The 23,246-nt window shown below is 46.0% G+C and overlaps 2 protein-coding genes across 7 annotated transcripts in view; one reads left to right on the plus strand and one right to left on the minus strand.

Moving 5' to 3' along the window:
• The window catches only part of ZBTB5 (zinc finger and BTB domain containing 5), a 21,195-nt gene extending 12,846 nt beyond the window's left edge, over window positions 1-8,349 (minus strand). The window contains exon 1 of one of the 3 annotated variants that reach the window (XM_080638200.1): window positions 8,111-8,349. The gene's annotated coding sequence lies outside the window, so the exon portion shown is untranslated. Of the gene's footprint in view, window positions 1-1,203; window positions 1,406-4,875; window positions 5,088-8,110 lie in introns of those variants that run through there. The other 2 variants (XM_080638196.1, XM_080638197.1) reach the window with 2 other exon arrangements.
• The window catches only part of POLR1E (RNA polymerase I subunit E), a 20,320-nt gene continuing 5,419 nt past the window's right edge, over window positions 8,346-23,246 (plus strand). For 2 of the 4 annotated variants that reach the window (XR_013958806.1, XM_080638201.1), the window contains exons 1-11: window positions 8,346-8,567; window positions 8,672-8,775; window positions 11,905-11,981; window positions 14,645-14,730; window positions 15,453-15,508; window positions 15,899-16,043; window positions 17,786-17,893; window positions 18,367-18,463; window positions 19,216-19,349; window positions 20,549-20,630; window positions 21,638-21,769. Coding sequence is in view for 3 of the 4 variants with exons in the window: in XM_080638201.1 (XP_080494327.1) it covers window positions 8,507-8,567; window positions 8,672-8,775; window positions 11,905-11,981; window positions 14,645-14,730; window positions 15,453-15,508; window positions 15,899-16,043; window positions 17,786-17,893; window positions 18,367-18,463; window positions 19,216-19,349; window positions 20,549-20,630; window positions 21,638-21,769 (1,082 nt within the window). In the remaining variant the exon portion in view is untranslated. The remainder of the gene's footprint in view (window positions 8,568-8,671; window positions 8,776-11,904; window positions 11,982-14,644; window positions 14,731-15,452; window positions 15,509-15,898; window positions 16,044-17,785; window positions 17,894-18,366; window positions 18,464-19,215; window positions 19,350-20,548; window positions 20,631-21,637; window positions 21,770-23,246) is intronic. The other 2 variants (XM_080638202.1, XM_080638203.1) reach the window with 2 other exon arrangements.

Genomic DNA, 23,246 nt, shown 5'->3' on the forward strand with positions numbered 1-23,246 from the left:
ACCTCCTGGACTGTGGATGGCAGGCTGAGTATTCTTTCCAGCAAACATCAGGGAAGTTAAAATCCCCCACGATGACCATGGCCTGTGACTGTGAGGCCGCTCTCAGCTGCCTGTAGAAGGCCTCATCAACTTCCTCACCCTGATCTGGTGGCCTGTAACAGACACCCACAACAGTATCGCCCCTGCCAGCCTGCCCCTTAATTCTCACCCACAGACTCTCAACCTGCTCCTCATCTGTGCCAGGACAGTACTCAGTACATTGTAGTCGCTCTCTCACGTAAAGAGCAACTCCGCCACCTCGCCTGGCTGGCCTGTCTTTCGTGAAAAGGACATAGCCATCTATGAGCACGTTCCAGTCATGTGAGCTGTCCCACCATGTCTCTGTAACTGCCACCAGATCATAATCTACTGACCGAACACAGGTTTCTAACTCCTTCTGCTTATTTCCCATGCTGCGCACATTGGTGTACAGGCATTTCAGGGCATGAGCTGAGCTCACCGATTTCACCCTACAGGGATGGGAGGCCTCCCGGTCTTCATCAGTTCTAGAGTGCTGCCCCACTGGTGCCAGCCCAGCTACAACCCCATCCCCCTTCAAATCTAGTTTAAAGCCCTCCAAACTAGCCCTGCCAATTCCTGTCCCAGCATCCTTCTACCCCTGCGAGATAAACTTTTCCCACATATCACTGTCTGGACTGGTGTCTTATAAAACCAGCCATTATCAAAGAATCCAAAACCCTGCCTGCAGCACCAATCTTGAAGCCAATAATTTATGGACTGAATTTTTCTAATTGATCCCACGTCATCATCTGAAAATGGAAGGAGTGCAGAGAAAATCACTTGAGCCCCTGAATCTTTCACCATCCGTCCCAAGGCCTTGAAATCTTTCTTCATTCCCCTCAGACTACAGGATGCAGCTTCCTCCCCACCTGTCTGGAAGATCAGCAGTGGGTAGTAGTCTGTTGGGTGCACCAGGTTGGGCAGTGCCCTGGTGATATCCCTGACTCAGGCTCCAGGTAGACTACAAACTTCCCTATGATGAGGGTCAGCTCTGCATATTGGGCCCTCTGTCCCTCTCAGAAGGGAATCACCTACTACAATTACCCTTCTTTCTTTCTTATCAGAGGCAGTCTTAAGGTGTGGAGGCAGCTCCCTCTTCCTATGTGACCTTGTAGGCAGGCTTTGTACCACATCCTCACCTACCTTTTCTTCAAGATCCAGGGCCTCAAACCTATTACGGAGGAGCACCTGGAGAAGCAAAGCAGATAGGGAAGGGAGTTGCCTGTGACGCCGAACTGGAACTTTCTTCCAACCCTCGTCATCTCTTTGGTCCCCTACCTGTGCCCGACAGCGACAGGGCAGGGGCTGTCTCAGGTCTTCCATCACTTTTTGGGTGGTATCCCCCTTTGGCCTTTCTGAGTGGCACATCAGGGAGCTGCTCCACCAGTCAATCTCCTTTTCACATTCCCTGATAGACCTCAGTGTCTCAACCTCCTCCTTAAGTTTCACCACCATGCTGAGCAGATCTTGTACCTGCTCACACCTCACACAGGTGGAATGCCTGCCTCCCTCCCCCAGCTGCAGCAGGCTCTGACACTCCCTGCAGCCGGAGACCTGAACAGAGACTGAACAGAGATTTGCTTTATTGTGCTTGTTTACTGTATACATAGATATATACCTGATTCATATTAGTGTGCTTATTTGCTTTCATGTGCTTGTTTTATAAACTGTGCATGTTATATGGCTACCATGTGATTGTTTTGAGTACCCTGCTTGTTTGTAAAACAGACCCACAAACCCCCTTGCTCCCAGGCCACTTCAACCGCTCATCCAGTTTGATCTCTGCTGGCTATTAGACACTTGCATACCTACACTGGCTTCAGTTAATGCCCCACGGACACAGGGACCCTCTGCCCTGTAGCTGCATTCATAGTAACCACAGACCCCTCACACAGGAGAGACGGGAAGGAACTCAGTGAGGAGCAGGACAGATGGCACTGATCACATGCAGGACATGGGCAGGCAAGCTTACTGAGCAGTCAACTACCTACACATGATTAGCTCTTTTCATCCCCTCTGTATTTCCTTACTTGCTCCTCCTCAAGTCTCCTAAACTACTCCTTTGCCCCACTTTCGGTTTCTCATGTAAACATCCCATAGTAAGTCCCGTGGGACTTTTGGTTTTCCCTGCAGCCCCTGTATCTCTGCAGTGGGCAGCAACCCCTTTAGTATGATTGGACACTGGGCAGATGCTCTGCTGGACTTCCCTAGCAGGGGCCTGGATAGGGTGCTACTTTCTTGGGGTTCTTGACTTAAGTTCCCACTGTGCCCCTATGCTCCTCTCGGCCTGCAGAGATGGGCTTGTGACAGGCTAGCTCCAGGGATGGCTTTGGGAGCAGCTCTACAGGGTAGTGTTTAGGCTCCCCCTCCTGCTATTGCCTTTCCAAGCTCCCTTAGGGCTGTGCAGAGGAGCTTTGATTATGTTACTGAACATTCATGGTGTCACACAGTATAATATTTCTCATATATGTGGTAAATGTGGATGAATATATAGCCTAAATTTCTTAAACTAAGCTTTCCATATTAAGAAAGCATCAGGACTAAAAATACCTAATTGGGAAGATGACATGCAGGTGTTCTGAAATTCTAGGAAAAAATACCTACAGTTTACAGTTACACAGCCTGTTTATTCATTTCTCATTAGCTATTAACCTCAGAGTCTGTCAACTCCAACCAAATTTAACAAAGATGAGATTAGATACTGAATTCCCACATTTTCTGTTGGTGCCTGGTTACAGAAGCAGCCAGATTTATAAGGACGACTTTTCATATTCTCTTAAACACCACAAAACACCCAAACCCAGCCAGCTGACCAGTTTGAACATACAGCTACCAATAAAGCAGTCATGCAGCCATCTGCCCAGCCAGGAAACATAAGGGACAGCTGGTAACACAACCACGTAGCAGGACAAGGGACACTAGATCTTTCCATAGGAAATCAGATTTTATTAGCACATATTTCTACTTCTTCTAACGGTAATAATTTCTTCATATGGTTTCTTTCTATTTTTCGTATGATTAGCATTGAGAATACTTTGTAGTCTTACAGCCCTTTTTTCCAGCAAATCCTTCTGCTCTAATACTTAAGCTGCAGCAAGCTGGGAGAAGGCAAGTATTTAAGTACACCTGAACTGAAACTGCTGCAGAATCCAAACCTTTTCTTTCCCTTCTTAAAAACAAAAGAAAAAGAAAAAAAAAAAAAAAGAAAAAAAAAAAGAAAAAAGAAAAAAAAACCACAAAAAAAAAAAAAAAAAAAAACCACACAAAAAAAAAAAAACACAAAAAAACCCACCAACCACCAAGGTTAACTCCTTATAAAATAGTGTGAAAAATAGCAACTCCAAATAATGATCTAGTTACAATTTTATTACTATGTCCAATACTGCAGGACACAGTTTAGATTACACTGTAATCCTGAGTCACTGTTAAGAAGCCAAATACACGCAGTCAAACATACAAAAAAATTAAATGCAACCTCAAGTTTCCCCTAAGGAAGCTTTTAAAAGTTTGCAAAGTGATTGATTTTGTGTTACTAAACCAACAAAAGCTGCCTCGACTATATGATTCATTAGAACAGTATCAGAAGAAATCTCACATACAAATACACTAATGAAAACTTCAGACTAGGTACTTCGTTTTTCTTTATCGGGTAAGTGAAGGACAATTAATTACTTGCATCTCAAACCTCATTCCCAACAATCTGTATTTAAACACAGTCAGTATTCTAGGTACCAAGCTTACAGGAATTCCTGGCATATAGCCAAAACTTGACAGCATGCCAACGTAAGTGCTTTCCCCTTAGCCTAAATGACATTTTACAAAACATTACAATGCACTTGTACTGTGCTTAAGCAATATGCTTAAAAAAATACCCCTCATATAAAGCTCCCCTGAAGCCTGAACTACACATATAAATCTAGATAGGAGTCAGTGATACATGTGTTATTTTAGAAAATGCTTTCTACTATCAGTTAGGTTTCTAACTACCAGCTGGGTTTTTAACAAGTCAGCAGGACAGTGGGAGCACAGAGGCAAAAAGAATTGGAAGTCTTCACTTTGACATCTTCTGCAACTTTTGTCACTTCGAAACATGGATGGTATGCATTTTGTGCTCTGAGAGAGTTTTCAATCTGAACATATGGTGAAATTTTAGTTAACAGTTGTTAAAATGGTTTCTGTGTCTGTGCCATATAACTACAGCAGACTCCAGTGTTACATCACTTTTGTGTATGTAACAATACAGTGAGTGCCAAACATGAAAGGCATTTTGTGTGTCTGACAAGCACCTGCAACTACTGACTTTCATGACTGACAGTTGAGCTTACAGCATCCCATTTGAGGTGCCTCCTTAGCCAAGTTTTATATATAGTTCTACTCACACAGTTTATGTCCCTATTTATTGTCAAGGAGGATGAGTTACAACTTGTCTAAGAATCAGAAAGGATAAACTGCACTGCAAAAGCTGCTGCTGGTTACACCAGCCCTCCAGAGAAGAGATTAAAGTATGGTTTAGTATTTTCTCATCATCTGAAAGGTACTGCAGATAGATAGTCTATCCCATGGCAACGTCAAGTCATTAACAAACAGTAACAGCACAGCTTGCCAGGAGCAAAAAGCAACAAAAAGCTTCCTAAAAATGGCTAAATTTTTCCTAGACACTGAAGAGACACTACCTGTGACACAGCCATCTTTCTGTTTTCTGACATTTCTACTCACTTCCTCCCAACCCTCTAATGCACCTCTTGGTCTCCAGATTCTGCAGTGTAGCTGACTGTTCAGAGGAAGACACACAGGAGAAGGACACGGGACACTTACACATTTTGATGCACCATCTCAGCTTGTCACCTGGGGGGTTGTTTTCTTGTTGTAATTTCACTATTTAACACACCTACATTGCTGTGTATTCTTAACTCACAGAACACTGTCCCCTTGTAATTTTTGGCGAACTCCTTCACTGGTTGAGCTTCAAGGTCAGTACCATAGCTTTCATAGGCATCAGTCTCTCTCAAGAGTTCACATATGCTTTTCTGGTCAGCTTACAAAGGCACAGTGTTTCCTAGGTATCAACAAGAAACAGATGATGATAATGGATTCTATTCTTGATCTTGGGAAGCTAAAAACCCTGTATTTAGATATAAGAAAATGGTTGCTCCCCAGAGCACAAAAAGTTTTATAGGCACTGCACAAAGAAACACCTGAAGGCAGGTGTTTGGGCACTACCAATATTTGACTTATTTAGAAAGGGAAAAGCAGAGAATGCTGCTACACAGAACTGGCAGTAAAGCCATTTAAGGGCATGGGAAGATAAGCTGCCACCAACAAGGGCTGATTTGAACTCAGTTACATTATCAGTTCAAAAAACCTCTCGAGATTCATGGTACCATGGCAGTCTCTGTCACTGCCATGGTTCTCTCACAATGTCCAGTGCTGCAAAGCAACCTTAGTTGCCAGCTTCTCCTGCCTACCATCACCCTAGTTTATTAACCAAACAAGAAACATCATGCAGAAGCAAAGGTCTTCAGGCACAGATCCCACAGGCAGCTCAGCACCAGTATGATGTCTTCTTGCTTAATATGGCAATAATTTCTAAATCTAGCTCTTCAACTTCACTGTTTACCAGAGACTCAAGAATTTTAAACAACCCTGCTCAACAGCTTTCCTTGCTGATTCCTTTGCCTAAGCTTTTAACGCCAGTGAAACTAAGAGTTAACTGCATACACGTGTACTTTTGCCGGAAAATGGTTTAGATTGAAGTTAAGAAATATTAGTCTGCCACCACCACAATGGATTCATTAGTATTATACATCTTTAGCCAATCAAATAACTATACCCACATAATGAGTTCAACAGATGACTGCTGTATTTCAAATGAGAACTGTTGAGTTGTCTGCTCCTGATCTTCCCAAACTCATTTCCAAAATTCATCTTCTAACATTGTCATTTTACCCTCATGGATGCACTGCACAGTTCTATTTTGCCATTGTGAGGGGTTTATAAGACCCCCACCCAGCTGTTCTCTGACTCCCCCTCCTCAGCAGGATGCAGGAGAAAGATGAAAAGCCTTGGGGGTTGAGATAAGGACAGGGAGATCGTTCACCAATTACCACCTGAAACACTCAACTTGGGGAAGATTAATTTAATTTATTGCCCATAAATAAGAGTAGGATAGAAAGAAAGAAAACCAAAACCACATTCCCCCCACCCTTCTTCCCAGGCTCAACTTCACTCCCAATTCTTCTACCTCTTCCCCTCAAGCAGCATAGGGGAAAACACAGTGGGGATGGTGGTGAGTTCACAATGCTTCAGCTCTGCTGCTCCTTCCTCCTCACACTCTTTCACTGCTCCAGCGTGGGTCTCCAACAAGGTGCAGGCGTTCAGGAGCATACAGCTCCAGTGCAGGTCCTCCATGGTCCACAGGTCCTGCCAGCAAACCTGCTTCAGCATGAGCTTCTGTCTCCACGGGGCCACAGGTCCAGTTAGGAGCCTGCTCCAGAGCAAGCTCTCCATAGGCTGCAGCTTCCCTCAAGGCACTCCACCTACTCCACTGTGGACGTTGAGGATCTTCAGGTGGACAATATCCCTAACCATGGTCTTCACCACCAGCTGCAGGGAATCTCTGCTCTGGCACCTGGAGCACCTCCTTCCCCCCCCCGCCCCCGTCTTCACTGACCGTGGTGGCTGCAGGGCTGTTTTTCTCACTCCTCTCTCACAGCTGCTGTTGTCCAGTGTTTTCTAGCCTTTCTTAAATAAGTTATTTGGCCAGCAGCAGGTCCATCTTGGAGCTGGCTGAACAGGCTTTGTCCTGTATGGAGTAGCTTCTGGTGTCTTCTCACAGAATAAAGTTCTGCAGCCTCTCAGCTACTAAAACCTTGCTACAAACCCCACCAGAGGCATGTACTAATGAAGAATTTGAAAGAACACATTGTCCTAATCATGATTTGAAAGTCACAATACAGGGTTACAACTTACAGGGTCTGAATGCATTATGCCGAATTAACTAAATTCCTTCTTAATAATTTTTGAAAGGTGCAGGAAGCAGCTTTTGTTGGTCCAGAGATGGTAACTTCCTTCTCTGTTCTGGCACAGGACTACCTTTTCTTTATAACATAGGGGTTTACAGCAGAACCTAACATAGTTACCAGCTTGAACACTGCAGTGTTTGCCTTTGTTAGCACAACCATGAGGAAAACTGGCATCTACAGGTGTAAGTGCCAGAGATAACATATTCCAGAGAAGCAACTGGTGTGCACACAGTAGTATACATAACACCTCTCCACTAGTAGGCTGTCCTCCACAAGACAGGATATGGTTCAATTATCAAACATCACTGCAGACATCACACAAACATCACTGTAAACTCAGCAAAAAAGGCTCCCCAGAAATTCCTTCTCAAACACAGCATCTCAGCTTAGCATAACCGCTGTGTATTGTCGTGAGAAGGTCGAAGCCAAACGCATTTCAAAAAGCCCCGAGGCAGAGGCCAAGCACCAACTCTATTCCACCGGACCCTGGCTGAAGGAGCGCCCGACCACTGCAGGCGCTCTGCATTCCTCGGTGTGACCTTGCAGACACCAGCCCGTGACTGAACTGGCCCACGGACCTGAACAGCACATGGAAATCCCGTGAAGGGGACTGCGGCGCCGGGAGAAGCGATGCCAGCACCAGCCCGCGGCGCCCGCCCGCTGACCTGCGGGGTCCTCTCAACAACAACAGGACCGCGTTCCCTGCCACCAGCTGAGCATCTACTGCTACTGCCACCCGCAGCTGCTCATTCCTCAGCACGGGCGGCGTTCTGACCTCTTGCGCTCTTCCCCGGGGTGGCTCCGGCGGCTGCTCTGTTCCGCCAGCAGCGCATCACCCTCCCAGCCACCTCGGTCCACCGAGTGCTCCCAGCTGGCCTAGGAGTGCTACCCGGGGCGGGAACATGAGATGGGGAAAGGGCGGCCGCCTGTAGCAGGAGCGCTCTCCGGCCGGCCGGCCGCATCATCCGCCCTTCCTCCGCCGCCTGGCGCCGGCACCACTTGCCGGGCCCGCCACCACCCCCGCTCACCTGCGGTCCCCGCCCCTCCGCTGCCTCTGCTCTCCGGTCGGGAAGGGCCGCGGCGGGGAGCCCTGGCAGGAAGGAAGGACAGGGCAAGACTGCTGCTGCTGTCGCCGTCCTCGTCCCTGCGGCCTTGTGCCCCTCTCTCGCGGCTCCGCCCTCACGGGTCCTCCGCTGCAGCGGCGGCGCCGTCGGACGGAAGTGACGCCATCGTGCAGCAACCCGCTCGGTGGGCGTGGGCGGGCCGGCCTGCCAGGCCATCAACCAATCAGCGCCCTCATTACTGATAGGCAACGGCACCGCCATCTTCCTCCCTACTTCCCTCCGGACACCACAATAAGTACAACCGTGATTGGGCGAGTCCGCTTCCCCGAGAGGCAGCTCCAGCCCCCGGCTTTTGCCATCATGGCCACCGCCACTTGGCGCTATCGCGGGGACCGCTGCTCGGAACAGCCGGCGGTGCTAGGTGAGGCGGGAGCCGGGATGGGGCGGGCAGGAGCGGGATCGGGGTTGCTGGGCAGGGCAGGGCCAAGCCACCCTGGCTTACGGCCTCTCTTCGCCGCCTTGCAGTGCAGTTCTCCAACGGCAGGCTGCAGCGGACCGGCTCCATGCGGTTCACCGTCTACCGAAACAGGGACAGGGCACATCCCCGGAAGAAGCGCCGGAGGATTTTGGTAAGGGCTCTCCTGAAGAGCACGCTCCCGCGGCCGCGGGTAGTCGGGCCTCATGTGGGCAGCGGCTCCTGTGAGGGCGGCCGCGGAAGCCTGGAGCTGCGCCCGCTCCGAAATGGTGCCGTCCGTGGTACGTACCATGAAGCTGATACCGTCTGCCTGCCCTTGTCTCGCCGAGTAACGAGGGCTGCACTGCTGCAGCCTAGGCGTGGAGTGTTGTGCCGAGAGGCGGCAGTGCCTGTTGGAGATACAGAAGCATAGACTCGTAGAATAGTTTGGGTTGGAAGGGACCTTCCTGGAGGCTTCTCCTGGCTGAACAACCCCAGCCCTCTCAGTTTTTCATAGCAGAGGTGCTCTATCTCCCTGATCCTTTTTGTGTCCCTTCTCTGGACCCTCTCCCAAGAGGTCCATATCTTTCCTGTACTGAGGACTCCAGAACTGGACACAGTACTCCAGGTGGGGTCTGAGCAAAACAGAGGGGCAGAATCACCTCCCTTGACCTGCTGGCCACTCTCCTCTGGATGCAGCCCAAGATACGATTGGCCTGGGCTGCCGTCACACGTTGCCTGCTCATGTCCGATCTTTCATCCAGCAGTACCCCCAAGTCGTTGGGGTTGCTCAATCCCTTCGTCCCCCAGCCTTTATTGATATCAGTGTTTTCCCTAACCCATGTGCAGGAGTCTGCACTTGGCCCTGTTATGAGGTTCGCATGGGCCCAACTCTCAAGCTTGTCCAAGTCCCTCCGGATGGCATCCTGTCCCTTGGGCTGTCCCGCTCAGCTTCATGTCATCTGCAAATGTGCTGAGGGTACGCTCAATCCCACTATGTCACTGATGAAGACATTAAATAGTTCTGGTCCCAGTACAGACTGGTAAGGAACACCACTTGTCACTGATGTGGACCCAGACATTGAGCCATTGACCAGTGCCCTTTGGATCCAGGAGGAAGCTGCACCCACTCCCATGCCAAGGATGCACCAGGGATCCCTACCTTGGCAGGCAGCAAAGGGTTTTCACCCCTTTTTTTTTTTTTTTTTTTTTTTTTTTTTGTTTCTCTTTTGGCTGTAGTCATGGCAGCTCCTGCAAATAGGAGCTAGAAACCTCAGTCAGACACTTGGGCCTATTTGCAGGAAACTGCTATTCCTCTCCAGACACCTGCCTGCTGCTCTGCTCCAGCTGTTCTTACTGTATAGCGTGCAAGGCTCAGAAAATCTGTGTTGAGCTTTGCTTTGTTGCAAATTTAGGGAAAAAAAAAAAAAATATATTCACAGCGTAGCCCCAGGCTTTGTGGCAGAGAGGACTGTTTTCCAAATTTCAAAGAATCTCTGGAATTTCAGAGGAAATTAAGGCATCAACAGCATCTTGGCCTGTATGAGAAATAGTGTGGCCAGCAGCACCAGGGTAGTGATTGTTCTTGCACTGATGAGTCCGCATCTTGAATCCTGTATTCAGTTCTGGTTCCCTCACTAGAAGAGAGACACTGAGGTGCTGGAGCAGGTCCAGAGAAGGACAGTGAAGTTGGTGAAGGCCTGGAGCACAAGTCTGATGAGGAATGGCTGAGGGACCTGTGGGGCTTTAGTCTGGAGAAGAGAAGGCTCAGGGGGACCTTATCATTGTCTACCACTACCTGAAAGGAGGATGGAGCCAGGAGGTGGCTAGTCTCTTCTCCCAAAGAACAAGGGATAGGGCAACAGGGAGCAGCATCAAGCTGCACCGTGAGAGGTTTAGACTGGAGATTAGAAACAATTCCTTCTCCAAAGGGTGGTGAGGCATTGGAACAGGCTGCCCAGGGCAGTCGAATCACCATCCCTGGAAGTGTTCACAAACCACATAGACAAGGCCCTTAGTGACATGGTTTAGTGGTGGCATTCAGTGTTGAGGACAATTTGACTTGATCATCTTAAAGTTTTTTTCCAACTTGTTTGATTTTGTCATTCTGTGAAGTTCTGGTTCTTATGTGGGCTGCTGCCATAATGGAGGTGGGCGTGATGGGGTGTGGCAGAACAGGGAAGCCCTTGGCGGGGGCGGGGAGAACCCTTCCCTTACCCTGCAGAGTGCTCTGTGCTGGTGAGCCATGCTCCCTGCACTTCTGCAGAGACCCACAAGGTGTCCTTGGACCCCGGAGAAGTGAGTGCAGGTTCTGCAGGGCCGCTATGGTTTCTGTGAAGCATGTCATGATCACCCTCTTGGCATTGTGAGTTAACTCTTGGAACAGAAAGGAATCTGAAAAATTGCAGTATGGGATGTTTGTGATTAAAGATATCGAGACGGATGTGTGAGTAAATTTCCATCAGAGCCGAGTATATGCTTATTTGACAAAAATTTGATATATACATGGTATTCTTAGGCAAAGGTTGAGGCACTGAAGTTGCATGTGTTCATGATTTATCTTAATAACCTAGAGGGAAAAAATGTTTGAAAATGGAAAGCTGTTACTTAACAACTAGTCATGTCCATTTGGTCACAAAATCTGCTGTGTTATGTTTATGTAGTGAACACAGTGGATTCTTTATCAAATTTTTTTGTTGTTCTTGTTAAGTTACATTATAAAGAAATTTATATCTTTTCACTGAAGGGAGAGCCAAGATTAAAGTCACAACTTCCTTTGTTCTGCTGTTGTTAGGTTTTACAGCTGCCTACATGCATGATTCAACGAATAAATGGCTTTTCAGCCATTTATTTTTCAGCCAATTACGAGCCGGGGAAACACACTGTAGTATAGTAGAAACACAAATATTTTGAAATACGTTTAGGTGGCTGAGGTGTTTGTGGTAGTGCTGGCTCTTTTTTATAGTCAGTGAATTGCAGTCACTTGGCAGTACTAGACCTTTAGGTAGATCATTGAAAATTATATTACACACATAGACTCTATGTTTAAATTACTATTCACATGATTTCTTTGCAGCGGTTCCTCATCTTCTGGCTGAGGTGAAAGCTGAGGTAGAATTATGTATCATTGATGGTCTCAACTTCAAGAAATGTTGTCTGTTAAAGATTTTTTCCTGGTGTAGAGTGTACCCAGGGTGGTCTAGTGTCTGATGCCTGGGAATGTAGAGCTTTGTGGCACCAGGGAAAGTGAAATGCAGAGGTTATTCACAGTCCTGTACTCAAGTAATTTTTCTTTGTTTTTCAGGTCTCAGAAACTGAAAGGCTTTCATATGTGGGGAATAACTTTGGCAGCGGAGCTATGAAATGTAGTTCCCTATGCAGGTATGGATTGCTAGCAAAATGGAGGCACGAACTTGGAGGCAGAAGCAGAGGTGTTGCTCATACACAAACTTTCTGGTAGCCTTTCTTAAATGTGGCTCAGAAGTTCCCATGGAGGCTATGACTTGATTTGTTGGGAGACTCCAGCATCTGGCAGCTGCATAGTTTGTGCACTTTACATCCCTTTGGAAGTTGTGATGTTTCATACAGTGTGTGTTTGAAAAGGTCTTCAGAAGGAACATGTGAGGAGATTTGATGTAGCTGAGATGTAGGAATAATAGCTTTGTTATTCAGAAGCTATAAAAATAATGTTAAGAAATTGCCAAGATCATCTGCTGCTGCCCAGGAACCTTCTGGGTCATTAATCACCATTTAACTTCAGAGCCACAGCATGGTGTTGCTATGTGAAATAACAAGCTGCCACACACTGTAAAAAGAACATTGGTGAAATTACCAAATGTGACCTTTGGGGCAGATCCCACTGGTCTCCTCTAAGTATCCTGTATGTGAAATCTTTCTCAGTCTCTTAACAGAACCACCACCAAAAGGGTAGAGAGCCAGTGTGAAATAACCTTGCCTTGTTATACCTGCAGGTGTTTATTTTCTCCTTTGATGCATATTATTGCTCCTACTAGCCTACACAAGACTGAAATGCATTTAATGTGCATATCAGGATCTTGGTACCAAGTGCTTTGCTCTGTAGATCCACTCCACTTGACCCACGTGGTTTGCTTGCATAGGTCATCTCTTCTCTAGTTGGACTGTACTGATCTGATTTGTATCTGACTAGTTAAAGTGCAGGTGAGGGAGTAAAAAGCAGAGCTGTGTACAACTTTTAGGGAGAGGAAGTGTTTTCAGATGTTGGTGCTCTGGTGGTCCAGTGTTGTGAATAAGACCAGACATTAGGAAGCATTTCTTTACAGAGGTGGTGTTCAGACTCTGGGACAGGCTTACTAGGGGGCTGGTTGATGCCCCAAGCCTGTCAGTGTTTGAGGGGTATTTGGGCAATGCCCTTAATAACATACTTTAACTTTTGGTCAGCCCTGAGTTGATCAGGCAGTTGCACTAGATGATCTCTGTAGGCTCCTTCCAGCTGTAATACTCTATTCTGTAAAAGGAACAGGTTTCACCTCTGCAAATAGTCTGTCAGAATAATACTAATACTACTCTTCGTTCTTTTCTCTGGGAAGTGGAACAAGGAGAACTGGACCTTCAGATATAATAGTCTTCAGTTTAAGATACTATAGCTGAAAAAAGGTATCTAAGGAGCTTTTTCTTCTTGAGTTTGAAAGATAAATTTCGTTTTCTGAGTATGTATAATACAGATACCAATGCAGTATTATTTCTAGGCAGATTTAGCGCTCTTATCTCTGGGCACTGATTAAGAGATGGTTTTAACGGCTTAAATTGTTCTTACCTGCACCTCTGAAGATCCTGAGCTATGGACACTAACAAGGCAAGCTAACTGCTGATAATATGTTCAGCTTTAAGTATTAGTTTTGTATTAGGTGTGCACATGCCTCAGGATCCACAGAGATGCAGGCAAGAATCAAATAATTTCTTGCTTTTCTTTCAAGTTTTCCCATGCCATCCTTCTGTCCCTTTTCTCCCACATCTGCTTCAGCTGCATGTATGAGAATTTCCTCCAGTGAATCCATGACTATAGCTCTTAGCAGCTGTTAGCCTAAGAATGTGCATTCACAACTGCTCAAGTAAGTGTAACAGGGAGCAGAAACTAGCTCTGATCAAACCATCCTCTTTATTCTGAGTGGAAAGTCTTTATTCTAAGTTGAGTCCACCCAACCTTTTGACTTCCTGGGGCAGCAGGAACTGCCCAGAAATCCTTTCTGGCCAGGAGGTGCCGAGGTTCCCACTGTATGTGGGCAGCTCCTCTGAGAGCATAGAGTGTTGCTGTCACTGCAGCAGGCAGCCTGTTGTGCAAGTGGGTTTTGGCTTCAGGAAGTATGTTTTGACTTCTAGGAGAATATGTTATGGACTGGAAGAAGTTCGGGTGCCAGTCAGAAGGGGTCCTATGGAATGAACTTTTCTGGCTGGATAAGAAACTGGTGCAGGTGATAACTGTTAGCCAAGGGTAACATACAGCTTGTTCTTCTTTGTGGGTCATGAGACATAGTGAGGAGCTGCATAAACCATTTGGACTTGCCCCTCTGAGATGTGGGATGAAAAGGAAGTTACCTGAGAGAAATTATCATATTTCAGAAATGGCAAAGTCACTTTTCCAAGGATTTCTGAGGACTTAAAAGTGATGTGTACTAAGCAGAGAACTGGCCACAGGGAACCAAAGCTTTAAAAACACAGGCCACTGCATAGAAGCACTATATGTAGCATATATATAACATAGAAGAGAAACCAAAGGTTCTGGCACATCAAAAAAGGCAAAAAACAATTTAGCATTCTGGAGCTAATTTAGTTGTCATAAAACTTCTACATTTACTTAGGGCAACAAGTCTTTATGTTTTTATATATGTGCATGCGTGCGGTAACTTGTTTTACTGTGACATTCTAAATGTGCTTGGAAAACTTGCATTTGCAAAGCAGAATAATTGGCAGAGGGTGCAGAATACACATGGCTTTGCACTATATATTTTAAAACATCAGTTCCACTGGACTGTCTTTCACTAATGATTTGCGCCTCTTCTTCCCAGGTATTTTATTGGTGTGTTGGACAAGGACTCTGGGCAAATGGAAGTGTATAATGCTGAAATATTCAACATGCAGCCCTTGCTGTCAGGTAAGAAGATATTGTGTTTAACCCCAGCACCAGAGTCACAGCATGCTAGACCTATGTATGCATTCAGCTACTGACTGCTTGATTGCTGACAGCAAAACTCTGTTTTCTCCCTGGCTGCTCTTTCTTCCTCATTTCTGTCTTACTCCCTTAGCATGAAAGAAGGAGGATACATTACACTCTCCTTCTGAAGCACTGAATAATGTGAAAACAGGGGGAATAAATTAAGGTGAAATTTAGGGTGGATGTTAGCCAGAGAGCGTTATGGGTGGGAGGGTGGGTGTTGGTAGCAAAGTTGTCACTGTTCAGAATAGTGTAGCCTTGTCTAGGTGTGCTCTGCTGAGGAAAGCCTAGAAATTGTCAGCTCAAGGGACTGGATCACTGAAAAAACAAAATAGCTTTTCTTCAGCAGAACTGCTTTTTGTTATTGAACTCAGGAGGATAACCCAAAGAATTTGGTCTTTTGAGAGCTTATTTTTCCCCTGTGCTGCAGTCCATGTGTTATGCTCACAGACTTTATAGCCATAATTCGCCTGTCATTCCTTTTGTGTTCTAGGTGCATACTCTCTTATTCGATGTGTTCTGTAATTGACAAAGTCCTGTGGAGGAGATCTTGAAGTGATGTGCTAAGTGTTTTAGTAATGGATTAGAGCTAAAGGGATACCAAATAACTGTGCTGTCCTTGCTCCTGCAATCCAAGCATACTAACGTTTGTTCTTTCATAGATAACTTAGTACCTGATGACACAAAGGATTATCGGAATAAATCCTACAGGGAGAAGGTAAAGTTAAATCCTGTATCATATTCTGCTGTGATCTCACTAACAGTGGCAGACGATACTTACCTGAGTCTGTGATGTTTGGTTTACTGCTGGGTAAACCTATGTGGTTTCAGCACTCTCTCTGTGCCTTACAGGTCTATGAGGTAGTGCATTATTAGTGCCTACCTTGCAGAATTTTCATAATTATTTTAGGTTTGATTGCAATCCCAGTTACTTCCTGACCCTTGTGGGTTAGGGCTTGTTGCATGTTTGGGTTGAGCCAGTGAAATGTTTGAAGTTTTCTTAAGAGAGTATGAATGCGGAAGAAGTGGTGGTTAGCTGAGTTTTCTTCTTGTGTGCGAAGTGTCTTCAGTTCAGCAGTGTGTTTCAGTTTGCATCTTTCTTGCCTAGATGGATTTGTGCATTGAGGCCTTTGGTACGAGCAAGCAGAAGCGAGCTCTGAACTCTCGGCGAATGAATGCAGTGGGCAGTGATACTTTGAACACAGCTGTGACAAAAGCAGCAGCAAACATTATAGATGCAAAGGGAGTAACAGGTAATATTATTGTCTCAGGGGTTTAATGAAGGCAATCATAAGTCCCTTTTTCTGTCTATTCCTTGCCAAGTATGGTGAGAAGAAGAAAGAGGTTGTCTTTGAGTGACCAAGGTGGCAGCTGGAGAAAGGCACATGTGGAAGAACTCACAGGTCTTCCTAGTGGAAAAGGAACTGCTTCCTTCTGATTCTGCTAGTCTTGCTGTGGGAGTTGCCTGAAGGAGGAAAGATTACTGTGACATCAATGTCCCTGGCCATTATTGAGAGCTGTTCTGGGATTTCCTGAGATTCAGTGTTCTGGGATAAAGGCAGTGCATTCACCTGGTCTGAACTGAGACACTGAACATTCATTAAGGTGAACTATACCACTGGCTTCACAGTGGCATGTCTATATAAAATGGTCCATGTCCTAAATTAGGTCATAGCCCCATCAAGTGCAATCCCATGTGCTGTTGTGAGATAGGTTGATGGACTTAGGCTTCTGCTATGGAGGAGCCTGCAGCAAATAGGCACTCTGCCATGCGCTTGTTATTGTCACTATTGCAGGGAACATTCACTCTCCAAAGCATCATATTGAGCTGAAGCTTCAAGGAGAGTTGATAACCCCACTACTGAGTGCTGGTGAAGCTGCATCTGTACCATGTTGTCCAGCCTATGCTACGTTGTCCTGATCAAGAGGGAGGTGAAGAAATGACGGAGGAGAGGCCATGCAACTTGCAGGCAGGGGCCACACAACTGACAAGGAGAGGTAGAAGGAGCTGAGTTAGGTTAGTCTGGTAAAGAGGAGGCCAAGGAGGATCTAACAGCAGCCCACAGCTACCTGAAGGGCAGTCAGAGCCAAACCCTTTTCAGCAGTACCAGGCAGTACAAGAATCAATAGTACAAGTTGCAGTGATACCTGAACCTTGGGAGGACAGATAGGAGAGTGGGAGAACTGTCTTGCCTTGGAGGGTTGTGGAGCCCTAGAACCATCCCAGAGAGGTGTAGACTCATCATGCTTGGGACTTCCAAGCTTTGGGAGGACAAATCTAGGGTTGCACTTACACTGTGCTGTAGACAGCGCTACTTTGAGGAGGAGGTTTGACAGGAGACCTCCAGAGCTCCTTTCCACTAGTGCTTCTGGGATTGTGAGTTTCATTGGCTATGAATGGGAGAGATGTCTGTTGACTATAGAACCCATCAGCTGTCATCCCTTCTGTTCCAGCTGGATAATGTCTGTGCTCTTGAAGCTGCTTTGTGCCAAATGGCTCTCCAGCGGAACCCATAGTGCAAAAACCATATACTGTCCACCTTCCAGGCAAGCGATGGATGCAGCAGCAGCAGCAACCAGTTTGTCTTGGTGCACTTCTTTCCCAGATTTTTATCTAGTCTGGAGAGGCTTTTCTAAATTTTAAGGAGCAGGAAGTTCTTGGTGGAAATGATGACACTATGCTAAACCCAGGATGCTGAGTACATAGCAGGCATGTCAGAAGCTGTCAGCCTTTCTGTGCCTATGGGAATGCTTTCTGTACAGTCACCACCTACATGTGTCAGGAACAAAACAAAATGGGGAAGAGCTGTAGGCTTTCTTTACTACTGTCCCAAGTGCAATAACTGAACTGGTATTTTAAACTAGTGACTAAACTGGTGTTGATGCAAGAACCATCATTGAGTAGACTTGTATTTAAAGAAAGGATTTGGATTGTGGTCATATTCTTGGTGTTTTTGTTTGTATGGTGCAAGTACTTTCCTGCTTCCCTCCAAAGCTCTGATCCAGGATGTGGCCCAAGATGATGTACAGAACATCTCTACCTTCCTCCCACCATGTAATGAAGATGCTGACAAACCAGAAAATGTTTACAAGTTTGAGGACAGTATCTTTTTCTGTTGCACAGTGGTTTCTTATACAACTGTAAGCCTTGATGTCAGTGATCTGACATATGGGAGTGAGTGTTGCAAAGTGTGTGAATGAGCCAAGCCTTCTTCACTCTCAAGCCAAAAGCTGAGAGCAGGGACACAATGCATTGAGATTTATCCCATATCCTGCCTCTTTGCTACAAGAGAGCAGGATGCTGTGCCTTGCTGTTGACAGTAGTTCGACTGAGATTAGGAATGAGGTTGGCTATGCAGACATGACTTGGGGTACAGTTACAGTCCTTTAGAGACCTTTGTTACTGGCCAGCTTCCAAGTGTTGTAGTTACATCCTGCCTATTTATAATTTCATTTCATCCTTCCCTGCCCCGTATCTCCTAAAATTAGAATGGATGTAGCTTATCTCATTGTGCGCTGTTCAGACCAGAAAGGAGAGCAAAGGCATTTTTGTTCTTTTCTTTAAAATTCCTCCAGTTCTGTCCCCCGCAGAGTATGAAGCATTGCGGATTCCAGCAGCAGCTTTTGTTAACATCACTCCAGAAGAAATCACCAAGAAAACACAAGAGAGAAGGTAATACTGCTGCAAACAGCCTCGTAATAGTCTAGATGTGCCCTGTGAAGCTGTAGTTCATCTGTGGGTCAGGATGGCTACTGCTGCCAGCTTCAATGTACCCAGGCTGACCTTTTCAGTGCAGAGGGAGGACATTTGATCCAACCACAGCTGAGCAACACTTACCCTGGGGAATATGTGGTATAATTTTATACATGTGAGGAAACTCTGTGCACAGCAGCATCTTTGCTCTTTGAGGAACTGATTGCAGAGGAAGAGAGTGGAGAAATCCTAAGTGGGGTCTGAAGGCAGGTGCCTAGAAGATGAATCACAGAACTGCACTGAACATGAAACTCCCATGGCTGGACACTGTGACAGCCAAATAGCGATTTGCTGTTGAGGTTGCTGTGGCTTGGCATGGACATACATTTAGAGCTATTAGGCCGTTGTGCTAAGGGTCTGAAGTGAGCAGGAAGAGCACAAACCGCACCTGTGCTTCCTGCCTGTGCTGAAGTAGAGGTTTGTGTGCCACATGAAGAGCCTCCAGTTTCTGCAGTGCAGGGACCTTCTTAGTAGCTGCACGCTAAAAGGGGCTGGCTGAACATGGTGGGCATTGACAGGAAAGACAAAGCAGTCTCCTGGGCTATCCTTAGAGGTGTCCAGGGAGCAATTCTCAAACAGCTGAGCATTGAAGTTACAGGTGTGTCTTGTCCTTATGATGATGTAAATTGATTCCTGGTTCTTTGAGCCTCAACCTCTCCTTTCTTCTTCAGCCATTGCTGCTTTGTTTTACAAGAGCTGAAGTTCCTGCCTGCTAATGAGAAGAGCAGAGATCACAAAGCCCGATGCCTCTGGTTCCTGGACACCCTTATTAAGTTCAGCTACCAGAAAGTGATCAAAACAAAGTGTAAGAGTTTTCAGCTCCTCTACTTTTAAGCTGTGACTTTTTAATGCTGAGACTTGTTTTGTAGTTACTGCAGTAGAAAATTATGAAGCTGCTCAGAATGAGTTGAGTGATCAAGCAGCTAGCTAGTGGTTGAACAGCCGCAGCTAGCTGCAGCAGTTGCTTTCAGCCTATTTCGTGCTGAGGTCGATGATCTCCACGTTGTTGAGGGTTGCTAGATCTGCATCTGCTGGGAGATGGATGTCTAATCTTTCTTAGTTCCTTTGTAACTGATGTGCATCAGGAGGGCACCATGAGATTCTCTTTGCAGGAGACAGGGTAGCTTAGATTGGAAATTTTGAGATTCTCCCTAGTTTATCGATAGTGCTGCACTTATAAACAAGTTTTATGTTTTCACACTTTAGTCCTAAGCCAAGCAGCTGGGAAGTGTTACCCAGCCTCCATATTCCAGTTGCAAAAGGCATTCAGTACACAGTGCATCCTTTATCTTTCTTTTTGTGCTTTTGTCTTCATCATCCTTTGCTTCTTAGTTCAGTCTGTGGGTCACAGTGATCATACCTCTGTTATATTCAGGGTTCTGCTTTTAAAATGTCAGGAACTGCTGTTTTCAAAATGACTACACAAAATATTTTGGTTGAAATCTTTAAGACTTACCGTCTTCCATAGAACTTGTGTATCTCCTTGTCAGTGGTGAAAATGTCATTGTTGGTATTTTCAATGGCAGGGGGTGATGGAGGAGGACATGGCAAGCCTGGTTGTAAATATCCTCCTGCATTGCTGGAAACAGAGAAGTCACCCTGTAGAACTTAGTCAAGGATGACATGGAAATGACGGGTCTTGGGTGCTAGTAGGAATTCATTAGTGTGGTTTCAGTTTTAATATTTTCTGACAGGACCATCTATTGAAAGGTAGAAATCTATTAAAAGAAATACATGCGTAGATGCATGTGCACACATTCTAGATTGTGTAGTGTTGATGTAGGAGATCCCATTTATAAAGAAAATAAAAGCTGTTAGGAGCCTCTTTCAGTCCTGAAAAATGATGAGACCTAGAAATCAAGTGCTGAGGTTTCTTTTGGGTTTTCTGTGTTCCTGGGAAGAGTGATGAATGTCATAGTGATAGGTGTGCTATTATGGTGGCTGGAGATAGATAGTACAAGAAAGAGTATGTTCATTCTGCTGTAAAATCCTTTTCTGCCCTAGATCCAATGGGTCCTGAATGCCCACAGATTATTAGCAGGAAACTCATGAAGAATTTCACTTCACTGACCTACAACAATAGCAGGTAAGGAATTATGTTTGCTTTGATGTTCTTGAGCCAGACATTAAAGGTCTATGAACGCATTATCAGGAAACCTACCAAAATGTAAGTAGCAGTAGATTTTCTTGTGTCATGTCTCCAGCCCTGCAGAACACTGGGTTGTGGCTGGTGGTAGTCACTTTCAGACAATGCTGGTCTATCATGTAAAAGCTGGGGAGATTTTCTCAACCTCTAGTGTTCAACTCGTTTGTCAGTGCCCTAAGAAAGCCGAGACCCTGTGCCCAGCCAATCTGTTTATAGAGACCATTCACTAACCAGTCCTGCTGGATCAGAGAGTGATTCAACTGACTTGCTCAGGGAAGTGCTCTTGTTATAACAGAGCCTGGCAATCCTGTTGAATGGAAGTACCAAAATAAAGAGAAGAGTGAAGAGTGTCCTCACTCTTGCCAGTGTCTTCTCCATGCTCAGGGAGCTGACAGCCTCTCTGCGTAGAAGGGGCATAATGGTGATGCTTTGCTATTGCATAGCTGTACTACCACTGTTGATCTGTCAGAAGCAGAGAGTTTGAGTCCAAATGGGCCAGCTTTTGTCTGAAGGCTCTGACCAGTGACAAGCAGTCAAATGCTCCCAGAGGATCACCAGACAGGGATCTGATTTGTGTGGATTATGTATTTGAGGTGCCATTAGTACTTCCATTGAATACCCTCAGAACAGCTTTCCTTTGCCTTCCTCTTGCAAGGGACCAGTGCCAAAGAGACTGAAGTGTCGTTAGCTGGTGGATTTGTCAAGTCTACATAATGAGAACCTCAGGGGCCCCCACTTCTGAACAGAAGCGGGCACCTGAGGGGGGGACAGAGAAGTCTGTTAGGCCCCTGTGATCAGAGGTCTGTGCTGCTTTGAGCTCTTCTTTGGTGTCTAGGAAAAGTCCACCGTGTCTAACTGGGGCTCCAGTTCTGTCTGCACCTAGTAGGGCTTGTGTTTTGGGTTCACTGACACTTCACATCTCATGTGTTCTTCCTCTTGCCATGCAGTGTCCAGAATTTAATCTCTGCATCAATGAAGGCTAAAATCACAGCATACGTCATTGCATTGGCTCTGCACATTAACAACTTCCAAATCGACCTCACGGTCCTGCAGAATGACTTGAAGCTCCAAGAAAGTAGGTGAGTTGTCATGTTTATTCACACCTGCTGAGATATGCTGTGATCCTCCTACAAAGAGCTCTGAGGAGAGATCTTGCTCTGCAGCCCCTCTGGTACCTGGGTAGTACAGTAATACCTGCTAGCAAGTCCCTTTTGTTATAATTGGACTCTATCTTTTATGAGTTTGTTGAAGATTTATTTTGAAGCCCTGTTGTTCGTAAAGGGGTGTGGTTACACATCTGAAACTTAGAAAGGGCACTTGCCACAGAGGTCCTCAACTGCATCAAGAGGCTCTTCAGCTGTTCTGCAGGGAAGAAAATAGAGGCAGGCAGTATAGAAGTAGCCAGGTGGGGCAGATTCTAGAACAGGACCTATTCACTGCCACTCAGCTCTGTTTCTTCCATGATAAATCACATCATTCTTGACCTTCTTGCCCTCTGTGTCCCTTGTCCTGCAGAGCTCCAGTCCCTGTTAGGTACCAATTTGGGTGTCAGTAGTACTTCAAGGCACCTGTAAGGTTTGCAGCTGCCTGCAACAGCAAAACTAGAAACGGGTTTTCTCCCACAGTCGCACTCTGAGCGTGTAGTTGTATTTACATGGAGGAATCCCAGGCCCCTGAAATCTATCCATTCTGGTACTGGCTCCAAGAAGATTGTTTTTGAAATACTGATAAACTTGAGCACTCTGCGACAAACATCATGGGGAGAAGTTGTAGGAAGAAATGCTGGCCATATGACATATGCTGGCAGTATTTGAAATGTTTGCCAAATCACGTGTCTTGAAAGTGAACGGGTAGACAACAGCTTGGAGAATAAGCTTCAGGGCAGAGAACCCTTCCTGTGTTAGCTCTTCGAGGCAGTTGCTCCATAGACTTCAGTTTTCTGAGAAGGAACACGTGTCATGCACCTGCCATTAGCTGCAAGACCTGCTTTTCCCAGCAGGCGTCAGTCGGAGCCTGTTGCCAGCTCATCCGGCTCTGGAAGTTCTATTCCAGTTTGTGCTGCGCTGTACTGTATCTCAGGCCCTTGCTGAATTAATCACGCATCGATGAGAACTGCTCAAGAAGAGCACTGTGCTTGATGTGAAGCCTCCCAGCAAGCAGACATCAGCTCAGCAGGCACTTTATTAGTTGTGTCTGGAAAGGGTTCCGGTGGCTCTGTTAGTGACTGCTCAGCCGTGCTCATTAGTATCTGTCTCCCACCCTGCCCCATTTTGTGGACCAAGGACATGTGCTTCCTAACTCAGTCATTGAGACTAGGGTCTTTCTTATCAGGATTGCTTAGTGACACTGCAGGTGGGTAGGAACTGTGGAGGGACACAGACCCTTCACTGCAACTCAGAAAAACACTGTGGCATATCCTGGGGTTTCTGGCTGAGGGGTGTAATGTTAAGGTCTCTTAATATCTGGAGGTAATCTGAGCCCTTAGTTGCCTCCTGGTTTTGCAAGCTCCTTAGTCAGCCATGATGCAGTTACTTCTGATTTTGTTCCAAGTTACGC

Source organism: Psittacula echo (assembly GCF_963264785.1).
Source record: "Psittacula echo genome assembly, chromosome: Z".
NCBI lineage: Eukaryota > Metazoa > Chordata > Aves > Psittaciformes > Psittacidae > Psittacula > Psittacula echo.